At 36.9% G+C, this 27,880-nt stretch overlaps 1 protein-coding gene across 12 annotated transcripts in view; it reads left to right on the top strand.

Moving 5' to 3' along the window:
* CHD9 (chromodomain helicase DNA binding protein 9) overlaps positions 1–27,880 on the top strand; it is a 168,609-nt gene that overhangs the window by 126,260 nt on the left and 14,469 nt on the right. For 10 of the 12 annotated variants that reach the window (XM_053663245.1, XM_053663239.1, XM_053663240.1 and 7 more), the window contains 15 exons: positions 811–1,007; positions 1,468–1,667; positions 6,317–6,476; positions 6,915–7,004; positions 10,577–10,680; positions 11,176–11,293; positions 12,120–12,177; positions 15,135–15,177; positions 16,292–16,511; positions 18,995–19,197; positions 21,336–22,241; positions 23,432–23,592; positions 24,369–24,641; positions 25,388–25,556; positions 27,606–27,745. In XM_053663245.1, coding sequence (XP_053519220.1) covers positions 811–1,007; positions 1,468–1,667; positions 6,317–6,476; positions 6,915–7,004; positions 10,577–10,680; positions 11,176–11,293; positions 12,120–12,177; positions 15,135–15,177; positions 16,292–16,511; positions 18,995–19,197; positions 21,336–22,241; positions 23,432–23,592; positions 24,369–24,641; positions 25,388–25,556; positions 27,606–27,745 — 3,042 coding nt within the window. The remainder of the gene's footprint in view (positions 1–810; positions 1,008–1,467; positions 1,668–6,316; positions 6,477–6,914; positions 7,005–10,576; positions 10,681–11,175; positions 11,294–12,119; positions 12,178–15,134; positions 15,178–16,291; positions 16,512–18,994; positions 19,198–21,335; positions 22,242–23,431; positions 23,593–24,368; positions 24,642–25,387; positions 25,557–27,605; positions 27,746–27,880) is intronic. The other 2 variants (XM_053663244.1, XM_053663249.1) reach the window with 1 other exon arrangement.

Below are 27,880 nucleotides of genomic sequence, written 5' to 3'. Positions count from 1 at the left end.
CCATTAATGGTGATCCATTCAGTTGTACGCATCTTGTGTCACAAAATATCCCACCCTGAATAGCATTTATTTGTTTCCTCATTAGTCTCACCCTCAAGACTACAGATTACTTATGAGCAAAAGCTGTCATACTTGCCTCTGTATCTGCAGCCCATAACATAGTGCTCAACTGAGAGAGATTTCTCAGTAAAGGAAAAAGCGTGTTAATTCAGGTTGCTTTGAACGAATTAAACTAAAGTGAGCATAGTGCATTTGCACACTTAATTACCGTGCTTTCTGTGTATTAGAGTAAGTTTGGGAACACACTGAAACAATTCCTAGACCTGTAAAAATATTTATATCATTCTAGTCTTAGATATTTTCCTTCTTTTGAATTTCTCTGTAGGATAAACTTATTAGATTTACTAATAAGATTTACTTTAGTATTTATGTTAAAAATTTAAAACAATCTACCTTAAATTATGAATTAGGTAAAGAAAATCTTGATCCATAAATCTAGCTTAAAATATATTTTATGGTTATTGCAGAAACATAATACAGTAATTGTCATATTATTATAAAGTAAAATACCAAATTCTTTTTAATCCTATTACTGTAATATAAAATTATGTATGTATGGTAATAAGGATTTAAAATGTATGTAAAATTTTTTAGGTTTATTTGGTGGGTTGGTTAAATTGTACTTTCTTTTTCTCACTTTCTATTCTATAATTATTAACTTTTTTTACAATTTGAAAGGTAAAAATATAAGACAATGTTATAAGCCCAATAGTAAAAGAGCCTTCAAGTAATAGCTGTTAAATTTTACAGAACAGTTTGGTTATTGACACTCCAAGAATTAGGAAGCAAACAAGACCTTTTAGTGCCACAAAAGATGAATTGGCTGAATTATCTGAAGCTGAAAGTGAAGGAGAAGAAAAGCCCAAACTCCGGAGACCCTGTGACCGTTCCAATGGCTATGGAAGAACTGAATGCTTTAGAGTAGAAAAAAATCTACTGGTCTATGGGTAAAATATCATTCTTAACATTTACTGTTGGTAATCTACTCTGTAAAGTTATAGAAAACATACTATATTCTAGTATATTTTTTACCTTCTTAAAAAAATCAATAAAGTCTATTTTTAAAGTTTCCTCAATTCATATGTTTAACATGTTCAATAGCAGAATGATGGGACCTTCTTAAGTTTTAAATTATAAATGTATCACTGAAGTCAAACTCATTGTCCTGAGATTTGCATATTTACTAATACAAAATGAATAATGTTATACTTTAAGGAATAAAATATACTAGAAGTTACTATAGTTATAGCATGGCTCTGCATTTTACTCATGGGGAAAAACTTTATTAGGTAAATTCTATTAATGATGAAGTGTATTTTTTGCAGTTTTTCTTGCCTTTTATCCATGAGATGTGGTTTTCTTTATACCTTGACTCAACAATAATGTAAATATATCTTTTTCAACCAGATGGGGCCGATGGAGAGAGATTCTGTCTCATGGTCGTTTTAAAAGGCAGCTAAACGAGCATGATGTAGAAATAATTTGCCGAGCACTGTTAGCATATTGCCTTGTTCACTACCGAGGAGATGAGAAAATTAAAGGCTTCATATGGGATCTCATTACTCCAACTGAAGATGGACAAACACGGGAGCTGCAGAATCATCTAGGTAAGAACATTCTTTTCTTAAAATTTATTTTTATTTATGTATTATAATAGTATTTAACATAGTCCCCTGTAAAATAATGTAGTGTTACAATGTTAAAGAACCTTTATCCTTGACCCTCAGTTCAAGTTCCAACTTAGAAAATACCAGTGTTATCCGTTTTATTGGGCTTTATTACATACTGTTGTCAAACATGTGTAGGCTTACAAGCTGTTGACCCAATAGTATGTCTTAGGGGTCTTCCCGTTGGAATTCATTATCTTATTTTTTAAACTCGTGCTTACTATAAAGTGTGAATATTCCACAATTTATTTTGTATCCCCTTTAAAGCTGGACATTTACAACATTTTCAGTTTCAGGCAATTGGAAAACAAGTTTCAGTGTAGATCCTTGTACATTCTTCCTTGTGCACATGAATAAATCTTTCACTAAAGTGAACGTAAAGACATAGAATTGTTGGGGGGGGGGTGTCTTTAGTACCTAAAATGTGGTCTGTGGATTAACAGCATCAGCATCTGGTAGGCTTCTTAGAAAAGTAGAGTCTTAGGCCTCAGTTTTATCCAATCACAATCTTCATTTAAACAAGTTCCTTTGCAGTTCCTATCTAATTACATAATTAGAGTTTGGGAAACATAGATACACATTTTAAATTTTCAGAAATACTTTAATTTGCTGTCAAATGTGGCTTTATCAGTTTATAGACCAATCCCAGGTATGTACAAGTATGTTTTCTGCACAGCATTGCTAACAGAACGTTCTTTTCAGCATAAAGTAATTGAATTTTCTATAAAGATTACTGTGCCCTTAAATTGTTAAAGTGTCTGGTACTTGCCTCTTGCCCTTGGTACTGGGATGATAAGAAGAAACGAAGTAGACAAGATCCCTGAACCTGTGAACCTTACTTTATGGCCTGGTAGACAGATACAAGAAGAAAGTGGGTGAATGAAGTAACGAAAGGTTGTGATCAGCACTATGAAGTAAATGAAGTCAGTGCTGAGTTGGAGAACAGCAGGAAGCATCTGCTTCAGAATGGGGTGGTCTTTGGAGGCCTGTCGGTGAAATTGTTACTGTGAAGAGCTGGCTTCCAGGAAACACGGAAGAGTCAGGAAAATGTAATTTCATTCTCCCTTGAAAACCCACTTCTATGTCAGTAAATAGAAAAAAATTTAAGGCACTAGCTTGATAAATTCTATGGGCAAAGTCTTAGTTTCTTTAACAAATACATAGCGGTAGGGGGAGATGCCCACACTAGTGGTTCTCACCCGCACATGACTCTGTGCCCAGATCCCACCTGCACCCCAGTTGGTGACGGGGTGACCCCAGATTCACAGATGTGGATCTGTGAGCGCATTCTCAGCCTCTAGTGGACAGAGCCCGAGTCCATAAACGTGTCCCACAATGAAGAACTGTGCAGCTCCAATGAAAATGTGCCTGGTCCCAACTTAGTGATATTGTCTTGGGATTTTTAGACTTTACAATGGTGTGAAAGTGATACGTAATGAGTAGAAACTGTACTTGGAATTTCGAATCTTGGTCTTTTCCGAGGCTAGTGACACAAGGTGGTACAGTACTTACTCCTTTGTAAATGCTGGACAGTGGCAGGGCCCACAGCTTCCAACTGGCTACGGGACCACGAGGGAAGAGCCAGCCCTCCATTGTGTGTTTACTATGTCAGATGATTTGGCCCCGCTGGGAGCTAGAGTTAATGTAAGAGTTCTGAGCTCAGGTAGGCCAAGCTGAGGCACACTGTTCAGTAGGTTAGGTGTGTTACATGCATTTTCAACTTAAAATGGCCTTTTGAGGACGTAACCCCATAGTCATTTCAGGAGCATATGGAATGCTGAGATGGAAAAGCCCTGCTATGACCTAAAAGAGATGTAAGAGTCTTCAGCCAGTTGTAGTGTTCAGTCCATATTTGGATCCTGATTAAAACAAAAAAATCCAGTGGGAATTTTAAAATTAGGCTTATTTGATCATTGAACAACAAACAATACAATAAAGTTAAAAAAAGAAAGTTATGTTTATTAGATAATTGTAAATTTGAATACTAAATGTAAAGGAAGCATTGCATTTCTTAGGGCTGATATTGATATTTGGCTTTTTATTCTAGAGAAAGCCTTATCTTTCATATGTGACTAAAAGAAACATATTTATTGATAAAATGATTGTCTTAGATATACCTCAAAATAATTTGTGGGTTTAGGAAGTGAACCCCAGGGTGAGGTTGAAACAAAATTGGCTGTGAGTCGATAATTATTGAAGTTGGATGGTGGGACATGGTGGTCCATCATATTATTCCAACTATTTTCCTATATGTTAAATTCCATAATTATAAATAAATATGCATAAATCCTCAAAAGTAGAGAGAATGGAAGAAGAAATAGCAGCACAATTTAGGAACATAGAAGCAAATGGATTAATGTAATTAACTTAAGCAGTCAGAGAGAACTGAATCTTAGGTAAGCAGTAGGAAAAAGCCACAATGCACTCGCGTGCTGTACAAGTAATCAAAAAGGTTCAGGAGTTTGTGACATCAGGAACCTCAGAAAATGGGTGTTAAAGAGACATGCTTTGATTAAAAGTCGTTAAGCCCTGGCCCATGTGGCTCAGTTGGGTGGCACATCATTTGTAAAATGAAAGGTCATGGGTTTCATTCCCAGTCAGGGCTGGTGCAAGAGACAACTGATTGATGTTTCTCTCCCTTTTTGTCTCCCTCCAGTCCCCCCTCTTTGAAATCAGTCACAGTGTTCTTGGGTGAGGATATCTTTAAAAAGTTGTTTAAAAGGGAGTCTAATCCCTAAATGCCTTCTTCAAGTACAGGTAACCAGGATGAAGACTGGCTGAAAGTTTATTCTCTGAAAAGGATAAAATAGAGGATGTCTGGGTTGCATTGATAGTTGAGGTATGGAGCTACCAAATGGGGATTCAGTGAAAGTTTCTGTGTATTGGACAACACCATGCTTAGGGATGAAATCGAAGGAATTTTCTTTAGTGAATCTGACCAGGCTGAAACCTAAAGATAATGCCAGGAAAAGACAGATTACCCTTCAGTGAGTCCACAGCAGGAAGCTCTGCACATTCAGAATACCTATTAACTTTTTTATCTGCCATTGTTAAATATGAGCAAACAACCCAGGTTTAAGAAGTCTGAGGAAAGTCTCCAATATGAAAGGTCAAGTATCAAAGAAACCCATAAATTGAACTTGAAGTCAACAAGGAATATAAAAGGAGAAGATAACTTTTTAAAGACTATCATTAATATCTTCAAAGTTATTTCAAATGCATTTTAATTTTGAAAGAAGGGTGTGAGGTGTTATAGAAATATTCAAAGCACAAACAGACTCTTAAAGTGTAAGTTACATCATAAGTAGCAGAAATGAAACAACAAATAGGATTTAATGATGCATGTGAGATAATTTTGTTAGGGAAAGGCTTAAAAATATGGAATGTCTACTGGTTTTATTAGGAAAATTTAAGTATGAATGTTTTCTTTTAAGAGGGCTGGAATGCAAAATAATATTAACATAGAAAAAATACAATTTTAAGGTGCTAGGCATTGACTGGTATTAAAACAAAGACACTACATAATAAGTAAAGACAAATCCATAAAAGAAGTATGAACTTGAATGCATCAAACAAAATGACTTCAAAATGTAAAGACAAACCCCAGCAAAGTGTTAAGGAGAAACGGACAGATCGACATGGTGCTTCTGTGCATGACTATGATGGGACTTCTAGTTAGCAGAGTTACAGGGTAAGGAGAAGATATATGAGGTCCGGATTGGAAGGAACCCAACCTTCTTGAATACTAATTGTGAGAAATTATAAGTGAAATAACTCAAGTGTCATTGAAGGTTAATATGAGATATGTAGTAGTATATTTTACATAGCAATTTAAATGGATGTGTTAGTCTCATGAATCACCAAGTATAAATCTCAAAATAAAAGTAAGTTGCAGAATTACCTGTATAATACGGTGTTTGAAAACCCAAATACTAAGTATTTCTCAGCATGTGACTATATGCATGTAATAATGCAAGAACAAACTCAGGGTGGTGAGCCTCTTCAGGGAGGGAGGAGTGAAGAGGATTTCACTGCATTATTTCCCTCAGTAAAACTGCCCAGATATAGGATATGTTAACATTAAGAGTGGAAGTCCCTTATTGTATGTTTGAAATATTTTACAACAAAAATGCCAGATAAATGAAATGAATTTAGCTCTCTAAACAGGAACCCACAAGAACCCTCAATGGCTAAATGTAATCCATGTTATTAGTAAAATCAGTTTTGAAAATCCAGGCCGAAACATGATTTTGTAACTAGGGGAATAAAGTAAAACATGGGGAAAGGTTTGATCTTTTGGTTTTTACGTTTGGAAAAAGATGTGTTTTGAAACAAAAATAAAATGAAATTCATTCATTTAAGACAGAAGGATTATTGGGGGGAGTCATCTTAATATCCGTGTACAATAATCCTGTCGACCCATCATTTGTGATTGGATCAGTATCATTGCCCATAATATTGTGAAGATCTCTGTGTAGCCTGTGCAGACCTCTGAAAGTCTCCATAAATTTCTTACATTGAGAAAATCTTTCATCTGCAGAACTTGATACCCATTTCCCTGATTTCACATGTCCTCCTCATTTTAACAGGCCTATCAGCCCCTGTACCCAGGGGCCGAAAAGGGAAGAAAGTAAAGACCCAAACAAGCTCATTTGATATACAGAAAGCAGAATGGCTTCGAAAATATAATCCTGAGCAGCTCCTTCAAGATGAAGGCTACAAAAAACACATCAAACACCATTGTAATAAGTAGGTAGTGGGGCTTTAAAACACAGCACATTAGAAGTTTGTTTTTGTGAATTTATAGACAACCGTGAAGCATGTTGATTTTGAGTACATAGACGGTGTGTGCGGTCTAGGACCAACCCTGATCTTAGTCTCACGGGGGGAACTTCCTCTGATCATGGCACCTCTCGTGTCGTTGCATCAACAGGGAGCAATGAAACTGGCCTCCAAATGATCTCATTGTATATGCCTTGGATGTTAAATAATGATGATTGTGAAGGTTTTGGACAAGCCTATTTCATATATGTGGTAGTAATGAGATTTATTTAATCAGAACTAGTTATTATTATTTCATTATAAAAAGTCTGCATGTAAATTCTTTTCTAATTTAAACCCCATGTATGGATTTTCTTTAACGATTAATGTCTTTGTGCCTTCTGACTTTTTTCTGCTTATCTTTAGGGTTTTGCTTCGGGTAAGAATGCTATATTATCTAAAACAAGAAGTCATTGGAAATGAGTGTCAGAAGGTTTTTGATGGAGTTGATGCAAGGTAAATGAAATAGCTTGTTTATATTTTTCAGTACTACATGATGAGGCAAAAAACTGTATAATTGTTGCAGTGGCTCATTAGTCAGTGAAATTCACAAGAAGAAAGATACACCAAATTTAGAGAATGAACCCATACCAATTTGAAGCCTTCTATTACTATCATCTTTGCTTTTGTCACTAAGTGATAACATAAGAAGAACAACAGTAGCGTAGTAGTTTCCTGCCATGAAATCGGAAACTTAACCATACTGAACTTATGTTTTTCTTCACTTACAGTGGAAGAGGGTTTATACTGACTGGCTTTTATGCCCATGCAGGATCTATCCAACCCCCCAGCGCCTCAGTTCCTTCACCTTTTTCTGCAGTGGTCTTTTTCCTCCCCATGACGGGCCCATGCTTGCATAGTTGTGCATTTCTTCTTGCTATCCTTAGTAACAGCATTACTTCTTAGATTCCAAACATCACTTCTGTCCTTCCAACTCATGTAACTCATGTGCTTTCCACTCGGATTCTCTAACTTCATCACCGTGTTTTCCATCTTATCACTCACCATCCATCACCGCTTTCACACCCCTTTCTTCATTACTAAATCTGTGTGCTGTTGTCCCACAGTTTAATCACTAACTCAGATCCTTTGCCCGCTTTTCCCTCTGTTCTACATGTATGGCCCAACTCCAACTCAGGATAAACTCAAATATCCATTTAGTTCTTGCCTACACCTAAGCAGGTGAACATTGCTGGAGAAAATCAAGTAAACCCTGCTGAAGTGACTCATTTCAAATCCATGATCATGGATCCCAAATGAGATTAATCACAAACCACTGTGACTAGTGACTTCAGTTTTCTGTTCTTTAAGAGGACCATTCTACACCTCATTCCTCTACCACCACTACTCTGAACAAAATCTCCTATGGATTTTATTTTTATCTCACTGCTTGCTGGTTTTTAGCACCTCTCCTACCTGTCTGTTAAATGCCTTCACCTAGGACTTCTCTTCTTGGGTATTCCCATCTTTTCTGTGGCTTCAATTTTTATTTCTATACTGATACCTTCCAAATTTGTCTCCAGCTAAAATCTCTCTTCTGAACTTCAGATCCACATCTTTCTAATGTGCTAGGATCGCTCATACCTCCAGGCCTTTGCATTCTTTCTGGAACATTCTATCTCCCCCTCTTATTGCCCAGCTGACCTCAACGCAGCCTTTCCTGACCTCTCAAGTATGGGCCAGGCACATGCCCACAGTACCCTGTCACAGCACTCATCACGCAGTGTGGCAGGTGCGTGTTCACAAGGGCAGAGCTGTGTCTGACTTGCCATTGCCATTACTGGCACAAGCGGGCGCTGTTTAACTATATATATAAAATATGTAATATAACTACATGCATATACATATAACATAATAATATTACATATTATTTTTATATATAATATGTATTTAATTGTAGTGTATTTTTTCTACTACAATTTATCCCCCTTATACCCTCTTTCATCTCCACCATTAAGTATATTTTGAATGAATGAGCTAGACTTTGGAAGTTAATGGAGGCTTTATGCAAGGGAGAAGATGTGAACTGAATCTTTAAGAATGGAAATCAATAAGGGGAGCACATGCACCTGACTGTACTCCACTTGCTATCACATTAATAGATACATGCAGATGGCGCTTACACTTGAACATGAGGTGTGTCCCAAGTGCCTTTTACTGAGTAGTTCCGTCTGATGGTTTGGTGAGGGGAACTGTCTGACCCACGTTTCTGTTGGGGGGATCCTAGTTCCAGTGTTCTTTTCTCTTTATCTTTCAGTGCTTATGCTTTGCTTAGCCCTGGTGAGGAACGAATCAAAAATAAGTTGCCTTCTTTAACTGTATTTTTCAACTTTTGCCCTATCACAGGGATATTACTCTGATTCTTTTTCAGTTGTTTTTACACTAAGGTAGAAAACATTGTGATTGTGACCCTTCTGTTTTTAAGCAAAATTAGATATAATAAGATGCTTCTTTAAGTATAAAATGTTTTTTAAGAATCTAGAGAAATGTTTTAATCTATTTCTCCACATACCTTTGGTTCAGAATGTTTTCTGCTGGCAAAACACTCATGAAAAATAAAAAGTAGTTTTTTGCCCATTTTTATGTTTTATTTACTTATAAAACTTATAAATTTGTCTTTTTTTATTACCAGTGTCCTTTGTTTCAACTCAGTGGCTAAATATTGGGTTCTTGTGAACTAGCTGAGGAACACATTGAGCATTTATTGGTTTATTTCTGTAATGAAAGTTTCAGCTCCCGAAGACAACCGGTTCACTAACGAACCTTTGCCACACGGCCCCCATTCCTCAGATCTGTATGTCCTTGTTGATTGATCTGTGAAATTACAGGACCAAGATAAAGAAATGGAATTCCTCTTAATGTCTTATTTGCATTTTATATTTCTGATTCTTTGACAATTGTGTTATACTTTATATTTCTGATTTATGATACTAATTGTGACACATTAGCTATCTACCAGGCTAAAGGGATTATGGCTTCAGTCATCCTGGTAGAGAAGTGAATGTTTCAGTCCTTCTGTACATGGCATCTTTTCCTTTTTAAAGGTGTTTATACATGTTACTTGCAGAGGATTTTGGGGAAAATAATTTCAAGTAATGAGCAATGTAACAGGAAATTATGTTTGCAAAGTTATAAGTGCCAGAGTTACTTCATATTCTAGAAAATAGCCAAGTTACCAAAGCATCATGGACATACTGTGGTTCTTAGTACTTATTATATTTTCATGTTGTGGCATGGTATTATTTATATACAGCATAAAATAGCACTTTTGAATGTTGTCAAATTATGAATCAAAAACTTGCCTCTTTATTTGTAAACAATTCTTAATTTTTCAATCTGATTCTTCTTAGGAAAATCAGTCTAGAAGAGGTTAACTTCTTTGTAGTCTAACAATTTATTTGCCCTTTTAGGGTATCAGCTTCATTATGTACAAAATGAAATATTTAAAGCAGGTGATTTTGTAAAGTTGTTTGCTGACATAAGTCTCTACTTTCCAAAGGAGCCCCTTATGTATATTTAAGGGCAATCAGTGGAAAGAATTATGATTACTTTTTAAAAAATATATTTTATATATTTATTTTTAGAGGGGGGAGGAAAAAGAAAGAGAGGGAGAGAAACAACATTGTGTGGTTGCCTCTCATGTGTCCCCTACTGGGGACGTGGCCTGCAACCCAGGCATGTGCCCTGACTGGGAATCGAACCGGTGATCCTTTGCTTCACAGGCCTGTGCTCAATTCACTGGGCTACACCAGCCAGGGTGAATTATGATTACTTAAAAGTAAAGTAAGCCTTGTTGAAACTTATTTCCTTTGTTGAACTTAAGGTTATTAATTCATGTTATGGTAACTGTTGATTTGTGCAGTTTTATAATTTTAATTTGTGGTCATTATGGAATATAAAAAATCAGTGAAATAAAATCATATCCTTTTTAAAAAATCATAATCCTTTATAAGCCAGGTAAAAATTTTGCCTCCTTTTTTATCATTTGCAGTAATTCATAATGCCATGTTGTGATTTTTTTTTTAAAGTGACATCGATGTTTGGGTTCCAGAACCAGACCACTCAGAAGTTCCTGCTGAATGGTGGGATTTTGACGCTGATAAGTCGCTCCTTATAGGAGTTTTTAAACATGGTGAGTGAAAGTAATGTTGGTGGAGTCTTTTTCCTGTGTGTAGTGTTATTCAGCTAGCTCTGTTTACTGAGTTCCACTAGCAGCTTTATTCCCATCACATTCATGTTATTATATATCATATAAAGCATACACTACCACATTGTGTCTGTCAGTCACAACATTTCCTTGGAAAAAGAGCGGCATTTGTGAACTTCCCCTCCTGGATATAAGTCTCACATGACTTTGCCTTTTAGAAACAGTTCTTATGTGAAGTGTGTTGTGTGTGTGTGTGATCAGTTTTTCCTCTTTTTCATTTTAATAGATAAATGTAATCGAAATCTTCAAGTATACATAATATCATGTCATGTGATATTTGTGATATTTGCTAGAAAATGTATCATTTAAATATATGGTCCCTGTAGTCCAGGAACATCATCCATCATAAATATGAGGGGTGATTGTATTTATATATCTATCTATTATCTTTTTTACTGTGATCATTGGTGATCTCTCCAGGTTATGAGAAATATAACACTATCCGAGCAGACCCGGCATTGTGCTTCTTGGAAAGAGTGGGGAAGCCCGATGAGAAAGCAGTTGCTGCGGAACAGAGAGCAAATGATTACATGGACGGGTATGTGCACCTCTGAGTCCTGGGTTCTCTGTGTCCCTGTCTGTGTCACTGGTGTGTACCTTAATGATGCAGAAATAACAGAATTGGAGCTTACAGCCCAGAAGAGCTAATGATTCTCTTGTAAGTCAGTGCTTATCTGACTCATGAAATCGAGGAAGAGACTGGGCTTGCCCCGCATCCTTTGCTTTGATGAGTCCTTTATTTTTTCTGTTTTCTTTTCCTTTTCAGGGTTTATTTCATCGGCCAATATTCATTCTTGCCCTAGACAAAAACAGTTAGATGATTCTAATTTCTTTTCCATCAACTTATTTTTTGTATGAGTAACCAACAGATTTCTTCTCTATACTTTTTTAAAATAAGAAGCTATTAATAAGTAAAACTTCAAAAGCTCCTGGGTTCAAGTTAAACACTTCCAGTTCTAAAACAGTTCACAGGGTTTTGCCATTCTCAATAATCATGGCCATTAAGGCCATGAAATTTAAGAGGGCAGAAAGCTCCAAATGAAGAGAAATACAATGTTCATTATACCAGTTACAAGGCCATTGTTGTCTTACCAAAAGAGGGAAGTAAGACTGTGTTAAGGTTAATAATTCCACATTTAAAAGCTAACTCACAGGAATATGAGTAAATTAAACTAGATATCTCCTGACCTGCCATATAATAGTTTTTATCCTATGGCGTGGTTTCCCTGGCTGGAGAGCAAAGACTTCAGTCTGATTTTCAAAACACACTAAAAAGTCATTCCCGCAAGGCTCCATTTGTTTGTCTTGTCAAAAGAATGTGAAGTCTAGTACAATTACTGTTGCTTTTGTCACTATTTTAACAGAGATGTGGAAGACCCAGAATACAAGCCTGCCCCAGCTATCTTTAAAGATGACATAGAGGTATGCTCTAGATCATATTTTAAAATCCTCCATTTCGGTTATTCTGTGGTTTCTTGGCTTTGCTTTCTCAATTGTGTGCTTTTCCTTCGTATGTGTTTTCATTACCCATAATTCTGTTCCTCAGAAGATTTGATAGTGATTAGCTTAGTTGACAGATACCACAAACCATCATTCAGAACGTTCCTGATCTCCACTTCTAGACAAGTTGGAGGCTGCTTCCAACAGGTGGATGAAATGTAGCTTACCCACATGCTACTCTTACAGGAGCTAAGAAACATGGTGTCCAGACTCAGAATTCCAAAGCACAGTAAGAACAAGCTACTCAAATTACACAGCAGCAGATAGAAGCAGAGGAAGAACTGGATACTAAAGTTACACAACAACAAATAGGAACTACACCTACATAAAGAGGTTTGCAACACACGGTAGAGCCTAGAGGAATTCTGAGCTGGTGCAGCATAGTTCTGAGTGCACCATTAATTCAAATCAAAAGGAAGGACAAGGGTTGGGTGAAAATGCAGAAAACAGTCTGTAGATGGGGAGGTGGTGTTAAAGGAGATGAGGAAGTTCCGTAATATTAGGGATCGTGGTAACAGACGAGATGATACTGCAGCTGCTGGGGAGGATCTGCTAGTCTGAACCGTCACCAGGCTTCGATATTAACTGTGTGTATCAGGACAAGAGATGAGGTTGAGGCTGGTGTGTGTCAGTGAGAAGTAAACTCCTGTACGAAGTCAGAACTCTCAGACGGCAGTACTTTCGAACCAACAGCACAAGCAAATTCATCTTACCGTGGACTTCTGGGAGAGGAAATTGTCTCCCCTGAGAATCAGAGCCATAGGCCTGCCCTCTCTTCAATTTACAGTTTGATTTTTTTACTTCATCTTTATAGTCCAGGAACACTCACACCAAAAATGTAATATAAAATGGCATTGAGTACTGATGAGGAAGCCCTCCATAAAATGAGGTTAAAATCCAAATGTTTCAGTTATACAAGGAATAATTTATTGTTAGAAAACACAACAAAGACCAAGATTAGACAACTCTTAAGACCATATGATGATAGACCTATTGAAATAGAAAAAAAGTACATTTTCAAGTGAGTAAATACATGAAAGAAACAGAAACCAAAGAAAGATAAGGTATACTTTTTTAAAACTAGGGACATGTGAAAAAAATTATATAGAACTTTAGAAGTAGAAAATATAGTCAATGAAATTTAAAACTGGAGAAGCAGATTAGACACAGCTCATGAGAAATGATTTAGAAAGTACCCAATTTTTCAGACTGTAAGACTCATGGGACCATAAAACCCACCTGGGTTTTAGAGGAAGGAAATGGGAAAATTTTGAAGCAAAAAATGTAGTAAAATATTTAATAACATTAGTCGCCGCCCCTCCCCCCACACACACACACAATGATCCAGGTAAGCTACATTTGGACTATAAGATGCACCCCGCCCCCTTTCCTCCCAAATTCAGGGGTCGGGGGAGTGGGTGTTACAGTAAAAAATACAGTAGATGCATGGAAATTAGCCATAATGTAGTATTATGAATCACTTGGGGCCAATCAGAAAAGAGAGATAGATTAATTTGATGGGAAAAGTTTAAGGTAAAGACTTACTGATTGTTTGGTAAGGCAGGGTTGAAGTCATGCGGATTGGCTAGTTAGAAGTAAAAGATCCAAAGGATAAAGGAATAGCCACTACTCCTAGGGCTGACGCCCTGCAATCCTGGCCTTTTTGTAAGGGATTGGCCGCAGCTCACTGGATGGCAGGAAAGTTCTTTGCCTCTGCACTCATGTGACTTGGGGAAAAGCCACCCTCTGGTTGCCAAGGAAGCTTTTCTGGGGGAAGTGTCTCAGTGGAGGTACTCTACTGCAAAACCACCCAAGGGGGAGGTTTCTAGGGAAAGCTGCTCTTCAGCAGGTGTAGTTCAGTTCCTGCCTGAGCTACAGGAAGTGGCGCTGGGGAAACGGCATGTCCCATGGGAGCTGAGCAGTGAGGGGTCTCACAGTGTCTCTGAAGCATGCACTAATGACAGAACTTCTCATGCTGGCTGGCAAAGAAAAGATGGTTAAAGAGCCCAGGCCCATTTTGTTAGGGTTAGCAGGAGGCATGAGAGAGGCAGTAAATTCAGAGCTGAGGCAAAACGTCAATAACCAGCCGAGTGGAGCACATAAGAAGCTTTAGAGACAGAGAGAACACCGCGGTGATGTCCTCACAGTGTGTGTGATAGGCATTGCAGAGGGAGAGGTCAGAGAGCGTACAGGAGAAGCCCTGTTTCAAGAGAGATCAGTGGAGGACTTTTCCAAACTCGATGAAAGACGTGGACCCTCAGATTCAAGCAGTGAGGTGAATCTTGGCAGGATCAATAAAACTAAATCCACTCTAAGAGACACTCTGGTGAAACGGAGACACCAAACGGAGAAAAGACCCTCCTACAAAGGCTGATAAATCAAACCTCAGGCTTCTCTAAAACAATACAAGCTAGAAGTCATTGGAGTAAAATCACCAATGTTATAAATATGTTGTTTATAATAATGTTGCAATGCCTAATTGAAGATGTTTTGTTGACAGATATAAATGGGGCATATAGCAAAAGGAAAATGTTGAAGCTTGAAAAAGAAAAAATTGAAGGTGTTCTAATGACCACGATGAGAATGAATAAATTATGTGAAACTTGGTATATAGAATAATTAAAGAAAATCAGTTGTAAATAAAACCTGAGGTGTATTTAGAGGAAGGTGGGAAGAAAGGAAACTGACCTAAATATAATCATAGGAGAGGAAATAATTTTAGTAGTAATGGGTCTGAATGTGAAAGGCAATAGGAAAACATGGAAAATAACAAATAAAAGTTTTGCATAAAGTTCTGTTAAAAGAAGTTTGGTTCTCTTTTAGTCTTCTCTCTCTTTTGACCCAATTACCCTGTGACAATTTCTGTTTTTCTTTAAAAGGATGATGTTTCCTCACCAGGAGATCTTGTTATAGCAGATGGAGGTAAATTGCATTTAATTCTTTATTTATTATTATAAATTAACATTCTCATGATACCATGAGATCAAAAGCTAATAAATTTTCATAATTCTTCAAATATATGTGAAGTTTTTATTGAAGACAGTTATAATCATTATTGAATATACTAATTGGGAACTTCACAATATTTTTAGCTACAAATCTTTATGCAGTGACTCAGCGAAGTTTTATAGAATAGAAGCTGGTATTTTTATGGTTTGATTAGTAAACTTGAATGTTAGAGCTCGTTTTTAGTGTTAATTCAATCATTTTTTCACTTTGTTATTAGTTCCAACTGCCCACTAGGGACCATTCTTTTCATTCAGTCTCTACAAAGCTTTTCTGTACAGGGTCTTCTCCAGTGTGTGACACCAGGAGAGCAAACCACCATCACTGAGCACACTCGTTACGCTTTGGGAACCCAGGGGAGTCGTGCCTCACCCTTCCGTAGTTCCGCTAGGAACTGAGAGTACATTTGCTTGGCATAAATAATTAATTCCTGCTCGATTATGGTGCATATAAGTATAATATGACACCCTGGAAACAGATCCTGCACTACACTGGGTGTCTAAAAGCTTCAAAGTTGCAGCATTGTCTTAATGAATTTTAAAAATTAATTAAAACTAGTTTAAAAACTTAAAATTCCTAATGACTTGTGAAATGTTTTGATCCAATGAAATTGAGATAAATTTAATACAGAGTGGATCAATTAGAAGGACTTACAGTATTGTTCTCATGGATTTCAGTTTGACTTTTAAGTTGAGGCATTTGAGTATTCACCAACCAGTAAGACATCAGACCTGGTGACGTAAGAGTTGTCTTTTCTGTTCAAGTAAATGTATATGGATAGCATTGAGGTTCTTTATTCCACTGTGACCTACTTTCTTTGATTTGTTCTTAAAGTTTGTTGTCATATTTTTAGAGCTATAGTTAAACTTTTTTGTGATGAGAAATTTGGTTTTTTATGTAATCATATTGAAAGAAAAAATTGAACTAGGGAAATTTTGCTGCTTTTGTAAGCTTCATTACAGTAAGTTGAGTGTGTTTATAATTTTGTTTCTTAGTTTTTCTTAATTGACATGAGTTTTTTAAAATACAGATGGCCAACTGATGGAGGGTGATAAAGTGTATTGGCCTACTCAGTCAGCTTTAACTACGCGCTTGAGGCGTCTCATCACTGCCTATCAGCGAACTAATAAAAACAGACAGATCCAGCAAATCCAGCCTGCTTTCTCTGTGCCTGCCAGTTCAATACAGCCTCTTTATGAAGAAGCCACTCTGAATCCGAAAATGGCAGCCAAGATCGAAAGACAGCAAAGGTAAGACAATAAATAGCACCAAGTATGTAATACATTGTATCTGAATACAGTTCTTCTTTCTGAAGGCTGTTAGGATGTGATTAATAACTTTGTGAAAAGTACATATAGGTGAAGGAGTTGGTCAGACCTAAATGCTTTATGCTCATATACACACGTGCATAAGTACAGAAACAAATATGGTAAAATTAGTAAAGATTGTTGCATTATACGCACAAGCCATACTTTTCAGTTAATCGTTCTTTTGTCATGTTGTGAACAGTCTGGTATGAAAAAATAAAGGTACACAGCAAGCTCAGGAATTATCAATGAAACTTTTAAGTTACATACAGTAAATTCCATTGTATCTTATTTTACATTGAGACTTTTATGAAATATTATATTAGAATCTATGAAAGGCATCCATCTGTGCTTTGTACACAGCATAATAGAATCCTTGGAACTACTATGTGAAAGGGGAACGAATGCTAGTAGAACTTTTTACAAGAGACCCTGTTAAGAAAACAGGGAAGCTTCTCACATCCCAAAAGCTTTAACTTCTTAGAAACACAGAGTTCACAGAAAAAGACTAGAAATGTTCAGCAGTAACCTGCCCTCCTTGTTAAACTTGGGTCCTTGGATGTTCTCTGGGAGATGAGTCTTTTTTTTTTTTTTTTTTTCCATTTACTTAGCCTGAAACTTTAGATTTTAGCTATTCCAGATATAATCTTTAAATTCTAGTATCTCTGTAAGTGGATACCTCTACTACTACTTCCGTAACTGTTTCAGTTATCTATCATTGCGTAACAACTCACCCCAAAACATACTGCCTTAACTCAATCAACATCAGTTTTTATTTCTCACATTTAAGTGGTTTGACCAGGTAGTTCTGCTTTCCATGGTGTTGGCTAGAAGTTCCAAAGTGGCCTCATTTCCATGGCTGGTTACAAAATGTCACTTCTGCCACCTACTATTGGTCAAAAAAGTCACAGAGCCAACCAAGATTTAAGGGAGAGGGAAATAGATTACAACTCTTAATGGGAAGACTGGCAAGGAATTTGTGAGCATCTTGCCTGCACTGCCTAACATTTCCCCTCAGTCTGTAGGTTCTGGATTAATCTTCCTAAGATACTAGTTTTACCTTGATATTTATTCAATGACTCCCTATTTCGTGTAGGTGTGAAGTTTAACTTCCTGAGCCTCATTTCAAGAGTCTCTGCAATTGAGGCATCACTGTGTATTTCTGATTTTATTCACTACTATTCTCTCAGCCAGGGTGTCCTCCTAATTGTTGACTCAACACCCTACCTTATGTTGTTCCTATTACCTGGAATAATATCTGTTCTCTTACTTTAGTTTATACTTAGTCCATCTTTCAGAGCTGAATACGTGTCCAAACCTGTACTAATTTTTTTTCTCAACTAGTTTAGCTGATGGTATTCTTTTTACTGCATTCTTAAAGCACTCGTTTAAATAAACTACTCATTTGTCACAAGATACTGGAATGACATTTATCTTTTCCTTTCTATGTCTGCCTAAGTTGTAAATACTTTGAAGGTAGGAACTGTGACGTTTTTATTGTGTGATCTGTGTGGTCTTTCAGTTATTCTTTTTTCACCTTTCCTGGTTTTCACACTCAGGTGTGAGGTTCATATGACTTGATTGGGTTCCAGACTGAAAATTTTTACATCATGATTAAATTAGTCTTCTAAATGTGGCTCTATGATACATTATAAAAAATTGCCTGTTAATGTTTTTCAAAGGATTTTCTCATGTGCATTTTCAAATTTACACAACAGTTGTGTGAATTAAATATTACCCCTTTAAGTATCTTTTAGGAGCTCTTAACTTACTAGAGACTATTTCAAGCCAGGCATTTAGAGCATTTCATAATCTGACCCCAGCCCTATCCCCCACTGTCCCCACTATGGGTCATCTCCTTGTCAATCTGGAATACTCATCATACCCCATCCCCCACCAAATGTAGTTTTTTTCCTGCTTTGCTTATTCTGTGTCCACTTCCTAACATGCCCTCCCTAATCTTGGCCTGTGCTGTCTTAACTGCCACTCCATGATGCCACTCCGCGATGCCACTCCTGACCACTCAAGCCTGAACTAAGCCTCCTTCTGTGTTCTCTTAAAAGTTCTTGGTTTCCATCACTCCTAAAACTCTAAAATACTAAGTTGTATTATAAATATGGTTGAAACATTTTATCTTTTTCCTGACAGTAGGGTCATCATGTCTTATATAATCTTGTAGCTTAGGCATATTTTCTCACATTGTCAATGTGCAAAAAATTATTATTGTCTAAAGGAAAAGAAACATGGTTAGATGGATGAGTCAACTAGCATTTTAAATGTATTTACAAAGGCAATAACCCTGGATTTAATACTTTAAAGTGTTACTTTTGGTGTTTTAAATGTTTACTATAGTCATTATATTCAGCATTAATAAATGTTTATTTCAGTAACCAATGTGGCTTTTTAAAAAATCTGATTCAAAATAGATGGACAAGAAGAGAAGAAGCTGACTTTTACAGAGTTGTATCTACATTTGGAGTGGTGTTTGATCCTGACAGAGGCCAATTTGATTGGACAAAATTCAGAGCCCTGGCTCGGTTACATAAGAAAACCGACGCTAGCTTGGAGAAATACTTGTGTGCATTCATGTCTATGTGTCGGAGGGTTTGCCGTCTTCCTTCCAAAGAAGGTAGGTGTACAATTTGTTTTCCTCATTTTGGTCAAAGTCATTACAATTTTGAAATTTTGTTTTTCTTACTATATTTTTAATAGCATTTATTGGTGTGGCATTGGTTGATAAAATCATATTTTTAATACTGTCTAATTTAATGTCAGCAGTTTTTCAGAATTGTAAGTAAACTATATTTAAAAATCCCCTATTCCTTAATCCTGTTAAGATGAGATCTAAAGAGAATCAGCGTACACATTGAGTTTTTGAGAAAATGGCCAGTGTTTTATTAGATTTATGATTTGGGGAGGTGGAAGATGAAGGATGGCTTTTGGTAAACAGCTATAACTTATATTTTTAGTCCATCTTATAGGAGCTATGCTAGAGGGCTTATGTATACCAATAATTTTGCAGGCAATGAGGCCTTCCCTCAGAGTCATTTTAAAGACTTTTAATAAGATAAGATTGCCCAGGGCCATCAAAAAAAAAAGAAAGAAAACCCACTAATCACAGGTGCTCATGGCCCTGTAAGGAACTGTTCTGAGGTGACTCATGGTGTTTGAGGCTGTGGGCGGGTCCTCTCAGGGACATGGTGTCAGGAGCAGCTGTCTTCACTCTTTGCTGAGTGTGATTTCTGACTGCTACACCCAGTAGCTTCCTGTTCCTATTTCATAGTAAAAACGTAAGTGTCTGATACAAAAAAGAACTTAAATTCCATGTGAGTTTCTTTCCTTGTTTATCTCCTTGCAGATTTGTTGTTAGTCCACTGAACAGAGTAGCAAATCATTTGATTTCCCAAATACCAGATAATTCAGAGTAGATTTTAGTCTACTTTAAGATCTGTTGTAACCATAGATGGGTTTTAAAAGACAGGTAAGGCACAGTACTGTGTCTCCTACTATTTATAGTTGCCAAGAGGCCCCTTGCCCTTTGGTTGTTGTTAGTTCTTAGTTCCCATCATCAGTGTAAAGCTAAGTGAATAAATCCATTAATTTTCATTCTAGTTTTAAAAGAAAAGGGGAAGGGTCGATTAGTAAAAGATGATTGAAAAAGTAGCTATTTCTTGTTAGAAATGTGAGTGAGAGGGTTCACTTAAGATCAGTTTCCCAAACTTCCTCAGTTCACAGTGCCCTTAATGTCTCAGGAATTTTCCATAGACATGAGGCCTTAGAGTTCTGTTTAAAGAATAACTAGGTCCAAACAACTTAATAAGTTTCTGTATTTTAAATTTAATGGGACTTTAATAAAGTACCCTATAAAGTTGTAAAAAAAAATTTCTATGTCCTAACAATCTAGTAACAGTTCGAAAACATAGCATAAATTGAATGAATAACAATACTTGTATTTTTCAAATAATTATAGTTACTTACTAATTAGATGTGTGCATCTGTTTGTCAATATATAGGTTCTTAAATCTTGGAAGTGGAATGGACTCCCACTGTTATTTGCTGTTCCATATTGAATTTTGCATAGCCCATGTTTTCTTTTTAACCTGTTATTTTGAATTACTTTGAGATTTTAAAAAAATTTGCAGAAACCTTTCATGGAGTTTCCATATCTCTCTCGCTTTGCTAGTATCTCTGCTCACAGAGATATGACCTCATCAAAAAAATTAATGTATCATGTTAAAACTGAATCATCTAAAGCGAGTTCATAGGGTGTTTGAGAAATGTCCCTGTGATTCCCTCCAATTTTAAGAAAGCTTTTGGTGTCCCTATGAGTTCATGGCAACGCCATGATTTACCGTGGTGCCGTTAAACAAATATATACTTCCATTTGTTTATGGGGCATTGGTCAACAGTTTTAATTTATATTCATAAGTGAGTTCAAGTAAGTTTTTCTTGTTGATTAAGGCATAGAATAGTAAGACATAGTTCATAGGGAATTTCATAAAAATAAATTTTCTGTTTATATTAATATATTGAATGCTTCCAAAAATTCACAATATTTTACTTACTTTGTGTAGATCTAAGTTATATATGTTATATGACTTTTAGTTTCTCATTTTAAAACACATTTCTCATTTAAAAATACTTCAAAAAATTATGGGAACTATGCAGCGATATTGAACAGAGGTACATTTTAGAAATTGCATTATTTGTTTTGCATCTCCAATGAAGTACTTTTTAGGTTAATGTTTTTGTTCTGTTTCAATGTAGAATTGGTGGATCCAAATATTTTTATTCAGCCAATCACAGAAGAACGTGCTTCTAGGACTTTGTATCGCATTGAACTTCTTAGGAAAGTAAGGGAGCAGGCCCTCCGCCATCCACAGTTGTTTGAACGTTTGAAACTTTGCCATCCAAATCCAGACTTACCAGTCTGGTGGGAATGTGGCCCTCATGACAGGGACTTGCTCATTGGAGCCGCTAAACATGGGGTGAGCCGAACAGACTATCACATCCTTCGTGATCCAGAACTCTCATTTATGGCTGCACAGAGGAACTACAGTCAAAGTAAGCTGGCCCATTCAAGGACCTCCACCCCACTTTTACAGCAATATCAAGTTGCACTTTCTGCTTCTCCTCTTACCTCTTTACCTAAGCTTCTAGATGCTAAAGGTATTATTCTAGAGGATATGAAAGTTAAAAGTGAAAACCTTAAAGAGGAGCCTCAGTCTTCTGAAGAGGAATCCATGTCTTCTGATGAAACCAGGACACTAATAAAGTCTGAGCCAGTAAGTCCAAAGAATGGTATTTTACCACAGGCTGCTGGAGACCAGAAATCTGGCGGAAAAGGCGAAGCAGACAGACGCATGGTTGCAGCCAGAACAGAACCCCTGACTCCAAACCCAGCTTCTAACAAACAGCGCGTCCACAAGAGAGGGTCGGAATCTAGTTCGGATTCTGACTCTGATTCCGAGAGATCCTCCTGTTCTTCCAGATCTTCTTCTTCATCTTCCTCCTCCTCTTGTTCCCACTCTCGATCAGGCTCCAGTTCTTCTTCATCCTCCTCTTGTTCTTCAGCATCATCTTCATCCTCCTCCTCCTCTTCCTCCTCCTCATCATCGTCTTCGTCTTCATCAGAAGAAAGTGACAGTGAAGAAGAGGAAGTTCAAAAGCAAGGTATCTGTGTAAAGCTTTGTTGCTATTTTAAGACAAGATCACAAGTGAAAAGGAAAGAATTGGTTCCAATAACTTAAATTTGTTTAAAATTGTTAGCTGGAATTTTGTGTCTGCAGATTTTCTTAGAGAAGCACTATTTGAAAGAAAACTAGAACTACTGATACCCTTCCTATTTACCGTATTTTGCCGTGTATAATGTGCTCCCATGTATAACGTGCACCTACATTTTGAGCTCATTATACTCAGGATCATTATGCCCATGGATTGTAATCATTACACCCAAGTATAATGCACATCCTTGTTTTCCCTCAAAAATTGGGACAAAAAGTACTCATTATGCATGGCAAACTGTGGTAATATATTCAAGGCATTGCCAAATGAGTTTGTCAGAGGAATTAAGAGATTTTACACAAAATTTTTATTTCTTTGTGATTGTCTTCAGTTTAGTATGTAGTTTTACTGGAAGAAGTTGGTTAGTGAACAAATGAAGGCAATATTCTAGAACAGCCACCAGGATTCTGTGATTAAGCAGTCAGACCAGTAAGACTGTCCTAGGCCCTGCTTGGTAGCTGCTACTCAGGAAGATACAGGATAGAGTGTGCAGCCTGCCAGCAGAAGGGTGGGGCGGTCCTCTCCCGCAGGCGAGCTGGCAGCAGTCCAGGGCGACTTGCCACCCCGTGGGCTCGCTCTGCACTCTGGCGTAGGGAGCCACCATGCCTCCTGGGTGCCAGGATTTCCCGTAACAGCTTGATAGGCGTAAATTTCAGGGTTGCCACATGGGAAATGCCCAATTAATAAAAGTCCTCTACCTAGAGACTTACAGTATCTCATCAGGTATTTATGATTCTCTCAGTCCAGAGGCATTCTGTCAATCAGGAGGTTATCTGTTTCAGGGAAACGGACCTAGAAAATCAAATTTTTATGCCTAAAAGGATGTTCTGTTAACCGTTTGTCCTCTGACTTCTTACTGCCATTTATGTTACTTTAATGCTAATTTTTTAAATAATGAGTATTCTAGGTGAAATTCTCCTTTTTTTTTTTACTTTTTCATATTCAAATATATCAGGATAATTACGAGATTTGAAAACTGTTAAATGTAAAACTGTTATATGAAAACTGTTACATGACATTGTTATATGTAAAACTGTTGTGCGCAGTTTGTTTTAAGCAGCTATGATTGTTCTCGGCAGAAGTCACCCCGCATGTGAAAGCCTATGATGAAGAAAGTGTTGCATCACTGAGCACGACCCAGGACGAGACCCAGGACAGCTTCCCGATGAACAATGGAACCCCAGAGTCAGCCTACATCTTACAGGGAGGGTGTATGCTGGCAGCTTCATATTGGCCAAAGGTAAGTGAACAGTTTCTTGGTGAAATGGGTCGTTTTTGAGTATTTTTCTATGTTGCTTTATTATGTACAAAAACAGGTCACTGTAAAATGTAGGATAACATTTCAGTGTCAGCATTTTAATGTAATAATATCAATAATATTCTATAGTAATAATACTAATTATTACTATAGAATAAATTAGATCTACTTAAATGTATATGTTTCTCAACAAAACCTTATGATGTTTAGAGTAAAAGATAATGAGTGTTTATGCTTATAAACAAATTAATATTCAGTGCTTCTTTATGAAATAAGTGCTTTCAACTGAGTCTCCTTGGGGAAACTGATCATAGCAGGCTGTGACCTGTGGTGGCTGTGGGGAGGTCATTTAAGTGCATTTATATTCAGCAGTGGGAGTTCAGATTGGAGTATATGGTTCTTCTAGTGTGTGACGAGGCTGGTATTTACCTTTAGGTGTGAGGTTGGGAAACAGAGGAAAAGAGAACTCTCCTTTATGTACTTCTGTGTTGTTTGACTCTTTTACGAGGAACCTGGATTTTGTAATTATAAATACAAATGTATAGAAAAGTATCTTTATACTTTTTAACTTCCACCAATGGGAACTTATACTTGATGACTCCTTCAGAACTGTAAGGTGTGTGTGAGAATACCTGTACATACCAGAGACACGCATATTATATTGTTAGGGTTAGACCCATCAAGGCTTAGAGCTGTTTGCTCTCCAAAGGCCTGACCTAATTATTAAAATTATACTTTGATATGGTGTGCTTTTCCAGGATCGTGTGATGATCAACCGCTTGGACAGTATTTGTCAAACGGTTCTGAAAGGGAAGTGGCCTTCGGTTAGAAGAAGTTACGACGCCAACTCAGTGGCTTCTTTCTACACCACAAAGCTGCTGGACAGCCCTGGCGCAGCCCCGGAGCACAGTGAGCCCAGCGTGCCCACTCCTCCAGGTGCTGGTGTGAAAGAAGAGCGTGAGCAGTCCGCACAGATGTCAAAGGTGAAGAAGCATGTACGAGAAAAGGAGTTTACAGTGAAAATCAAAGACGTATGTTTATTTTTATTGCCCTAGGGCCTGATTGCGATTGTGGTGTGCAGCATGCTTTCCCTGCAAATGGCTGCCTGCTCTTACTCTTACTTCCTTCACACACTTGTTTTCTGGGGTTTGGATTATTTTCCTTTTGATATCCAGGTTATTAAACTTGAATATTCTACTAGAGGGATCATCATTAAGTATGTTTCTCTATACTCTATACCTATACTTCTGAAAAATTCCTTCTCCTGATCAAGATGCTTTCTTAAACAGTGTGACAGTGCCTAACTGGTTGGGTTCTTCTGTATAATCTTTCAGTGGTATGTCAGTGCACTTTCTGTTTTAAACATTTAGCATGCCCTGTTTTCAGTAACCTTTCATTTTTTCTGTATGATTTTTTTAAAGCAAAACTGATTACTCACTATCTTAAACAAGGGTGATATTCTCTGAAATGTCATTTGAATAATGTACCTAGGGATGAATTTCCAAAGCTGAAAGTGTTACAAAGGATTGGTCATGTGAAAAACTTTTTTTGCCTAAGAAAGTATGTATACTACCTGGATATTTTAAAATTTAAGGTAGAAATTTTAATATACATCATAGACATTGATTTAATGTTTTCTTCAATTAATTTATGAGCAAACGAGAACTTAATGATTCAGGTTTTTACTTCACTTTTTCTAAATAAAACATTTCTCTTCATATCCTGCAGTGAAGTTTTTAACATTGTTCCTTTCTGAATAATGGCGTTTGTTTCACAGGAAGGTGGTTTGAAGTTGACATTTCAGAAGCAAGGGCTGGCTCAGAAAAGACCGTTTGACAGTGAAGACAGTGCTCTGGGGCAGCAGCAGTACCTCGCTCGGCTTCGGGAGCTGCAGAGTGCGTCCGAGGCCAGCCTCGCCAGTTTTCCAAAGTCCGTGCCGGTATCAGGTGAGTGTGCTGCTGATAATGTGCCTTCGCGTGAAGTGTATGCCTGTCATTTCCAAACCTCTTTTATTTACTCTTGAAATCAAAACTCAGTGGTCCTTTAATGTTGGAATAACCACTCCTAAATCTATAATTAATATAATTTTGAACATAAATAAATACTGGAACTTTAAATATGACACTAAAGCAGAGGCCAGTTTAGCTTTGGGAGTTTATATATTTGGTGAAAATATCACTTTATCAAGTAGCTTTACTCAGATAAAAGTTCAAATAGCATTTCAATATAAAAGCAAATTATAAATTTAAGGAAAAACATCCAAATCACCAATTAATGCTGATTGATAGACGAAGTTTAAGAAAGACTTTAGAGACTGTAATCCAGGTAGCTACCAGATATAACTTATGACTGACTAGTCCCTGAAGGGCAGTCTTTCGTTCTCGTGGACCACTTGCAGAAACGAGACTGTTACTGGAGAGACATTTGTGTGAGTTCAGAGCCTGCTAGGAAAGGTGAGTCTAAAACTCACCTTATCGGCAGTATCAAAACCTGAGGTTGGAAGCTCGGGAAGGGTGGGGTTTGTGGTCATGAAGGAATGGGAATTGACGTAAGACATTTCATTTGTGTTAGAACAGGAAGTCACGAGTTCGTATAAAGTGGAATAGTTTTCCGCTTTACTTTAAGGAAGTCTATTATTACAGCTAAAATGTACTACAGAAGTATTTTGAAAGAATTTTCAAATCATGTAATAATTCATTAACCTGATTATAATAAAGTTTACTGTGTGGGCATAATGAAAGCTTTTATATGCAAAAATAATTTTAATCATTATAATTCATTATTCCTTACCATATGAATTAAGGTACCTTTTTGGAACTGAGAGGTAGGAAGGTAAGTGATTTCTATAAGGTTCCACAGCCAGCCAAAATGCAGTGGTTTTTTGAGGGATACACAGGACTTGCTCAAAAAATTGTCCTTGAATTATTAAAATGTATTTTATACTACAGCTGTGAATCATTTCAAATAGAGCTCATTCTTAGTGGCTTTCTTTCAGTAAGAGAATTCTAGAATGTGCATAGTACTCTAAAAGGAAAGGAACTGTCTTTGTCTTACTCATATTTGAACAATTATAATACCCTGTACATAGCTGTTTGATAAATATTTATTGACATGACTGAATGCATGGAACTGTTTCATCCATACATCATTTTTTAAATTGGTTTTAGAGAGGGGGAGAGAGAAATTGAGAGAGAAACGTAGATTTGTTATTCCACTTATTTATGTCATTGGTTGATTCTTGTAAGTGCCCTGACCAAGGGAATCAAACCCACAACCTTGGTGTATTGGGATAACACTAATGAACAAAGCTGCCTGGCCAGGGCTCATTTATATGCCTTTCATACATTTAAAAAATTTTTTTATAGTTGAGTGCCTACTGCAATGAGCAATGAGAAAGGTCAGTTTAATCTGGTAACTAAACAGTTAGTGGTGATCTTCAAGAAAACACGTCAAGTAGGCTGGGGCAGAATGGACTCTGGGAACCTGAGGAATGCATTTGTCCATTGTGGTAAAGAAGAACACGATGGACACGAACCTTTCAAACATTTTAAAAGTTGTAGAAAGTCTACAAGAAGTTGATTTTATGTTCGTTTGAGGTAGGCTATGTATGAATCCAAGAGAACAAGACATTTTGGCACAAGAAAGCAAAAATAAATTATAAAATAAACTTTTAGAAGAGGTAGGAATAAATCAGTTCAAAGAAAAGGGAAAGGTTTATCTTGTACATGAGACAGGCATGCTTCTCTCTCTCATAGGGGAAGTGAAGATGAGTGAATATCTGGGGAGGGGGGGAATTGAGAAAATTCAAGTTGAATTAGCCTAAATTACAGTTCTCTAAGTTTTTAAATGACAAGCCAGTGGAGTTTTCTGTCTTACGAATTGCTTGATTTAAGACATGTAAAACGGTACTGACATTTCCATATATTTAGAAAGATGTTGCTTTTGCTGGTTAAGAACTAGCTTTTTATCACTGTTTTGCGTTTTAATTTGATTAGGTACTTCCATTCAGTCTACCCTTGGTGCCAATGGAGTTATATTAGACAACCAGCCTGTAATGAAAAAAAGGCGGGGGAGGAGGAAGAATGTAGAAGGTGTTGACATCCTCTTTTTTAACAAAAATAAACCACCTAATCATGTAAGTAAACCAGTATTTAAAAACTACTGATCCTTGAATGCAAAATTCTACATGTGAAAATATGTTACTGTTTTGTGAATGTTTTGTGGAGTAATAATTAGGAAATTAGAAGTACCCTCACTACCCCTCAGTAGA

The sequence above is a fragment of the Artibeus jamaicensis genome, unplaced genomic scaffold (assembly GCF_021234435.1).
Source record: "Artibeus jamaicensis isolate MK-2021 breed Jamaican fruit bat unplaced genomic scaffold, CSHL_Jam_final contig_3152, whole genome shotgun sequence".
Taxonomy (NCBI): Eukaryota; Metazoa; Chordata; class Mammalia; order Chiroptera; family Phyllostomidae; genus Artibeus; species Artibeus jamaicensis.
The sequence above is the reverse complement of the archived record's forward strand: the minus strand, read 5'-3'. Positions and strand labels throughout refer to the sequence as shown.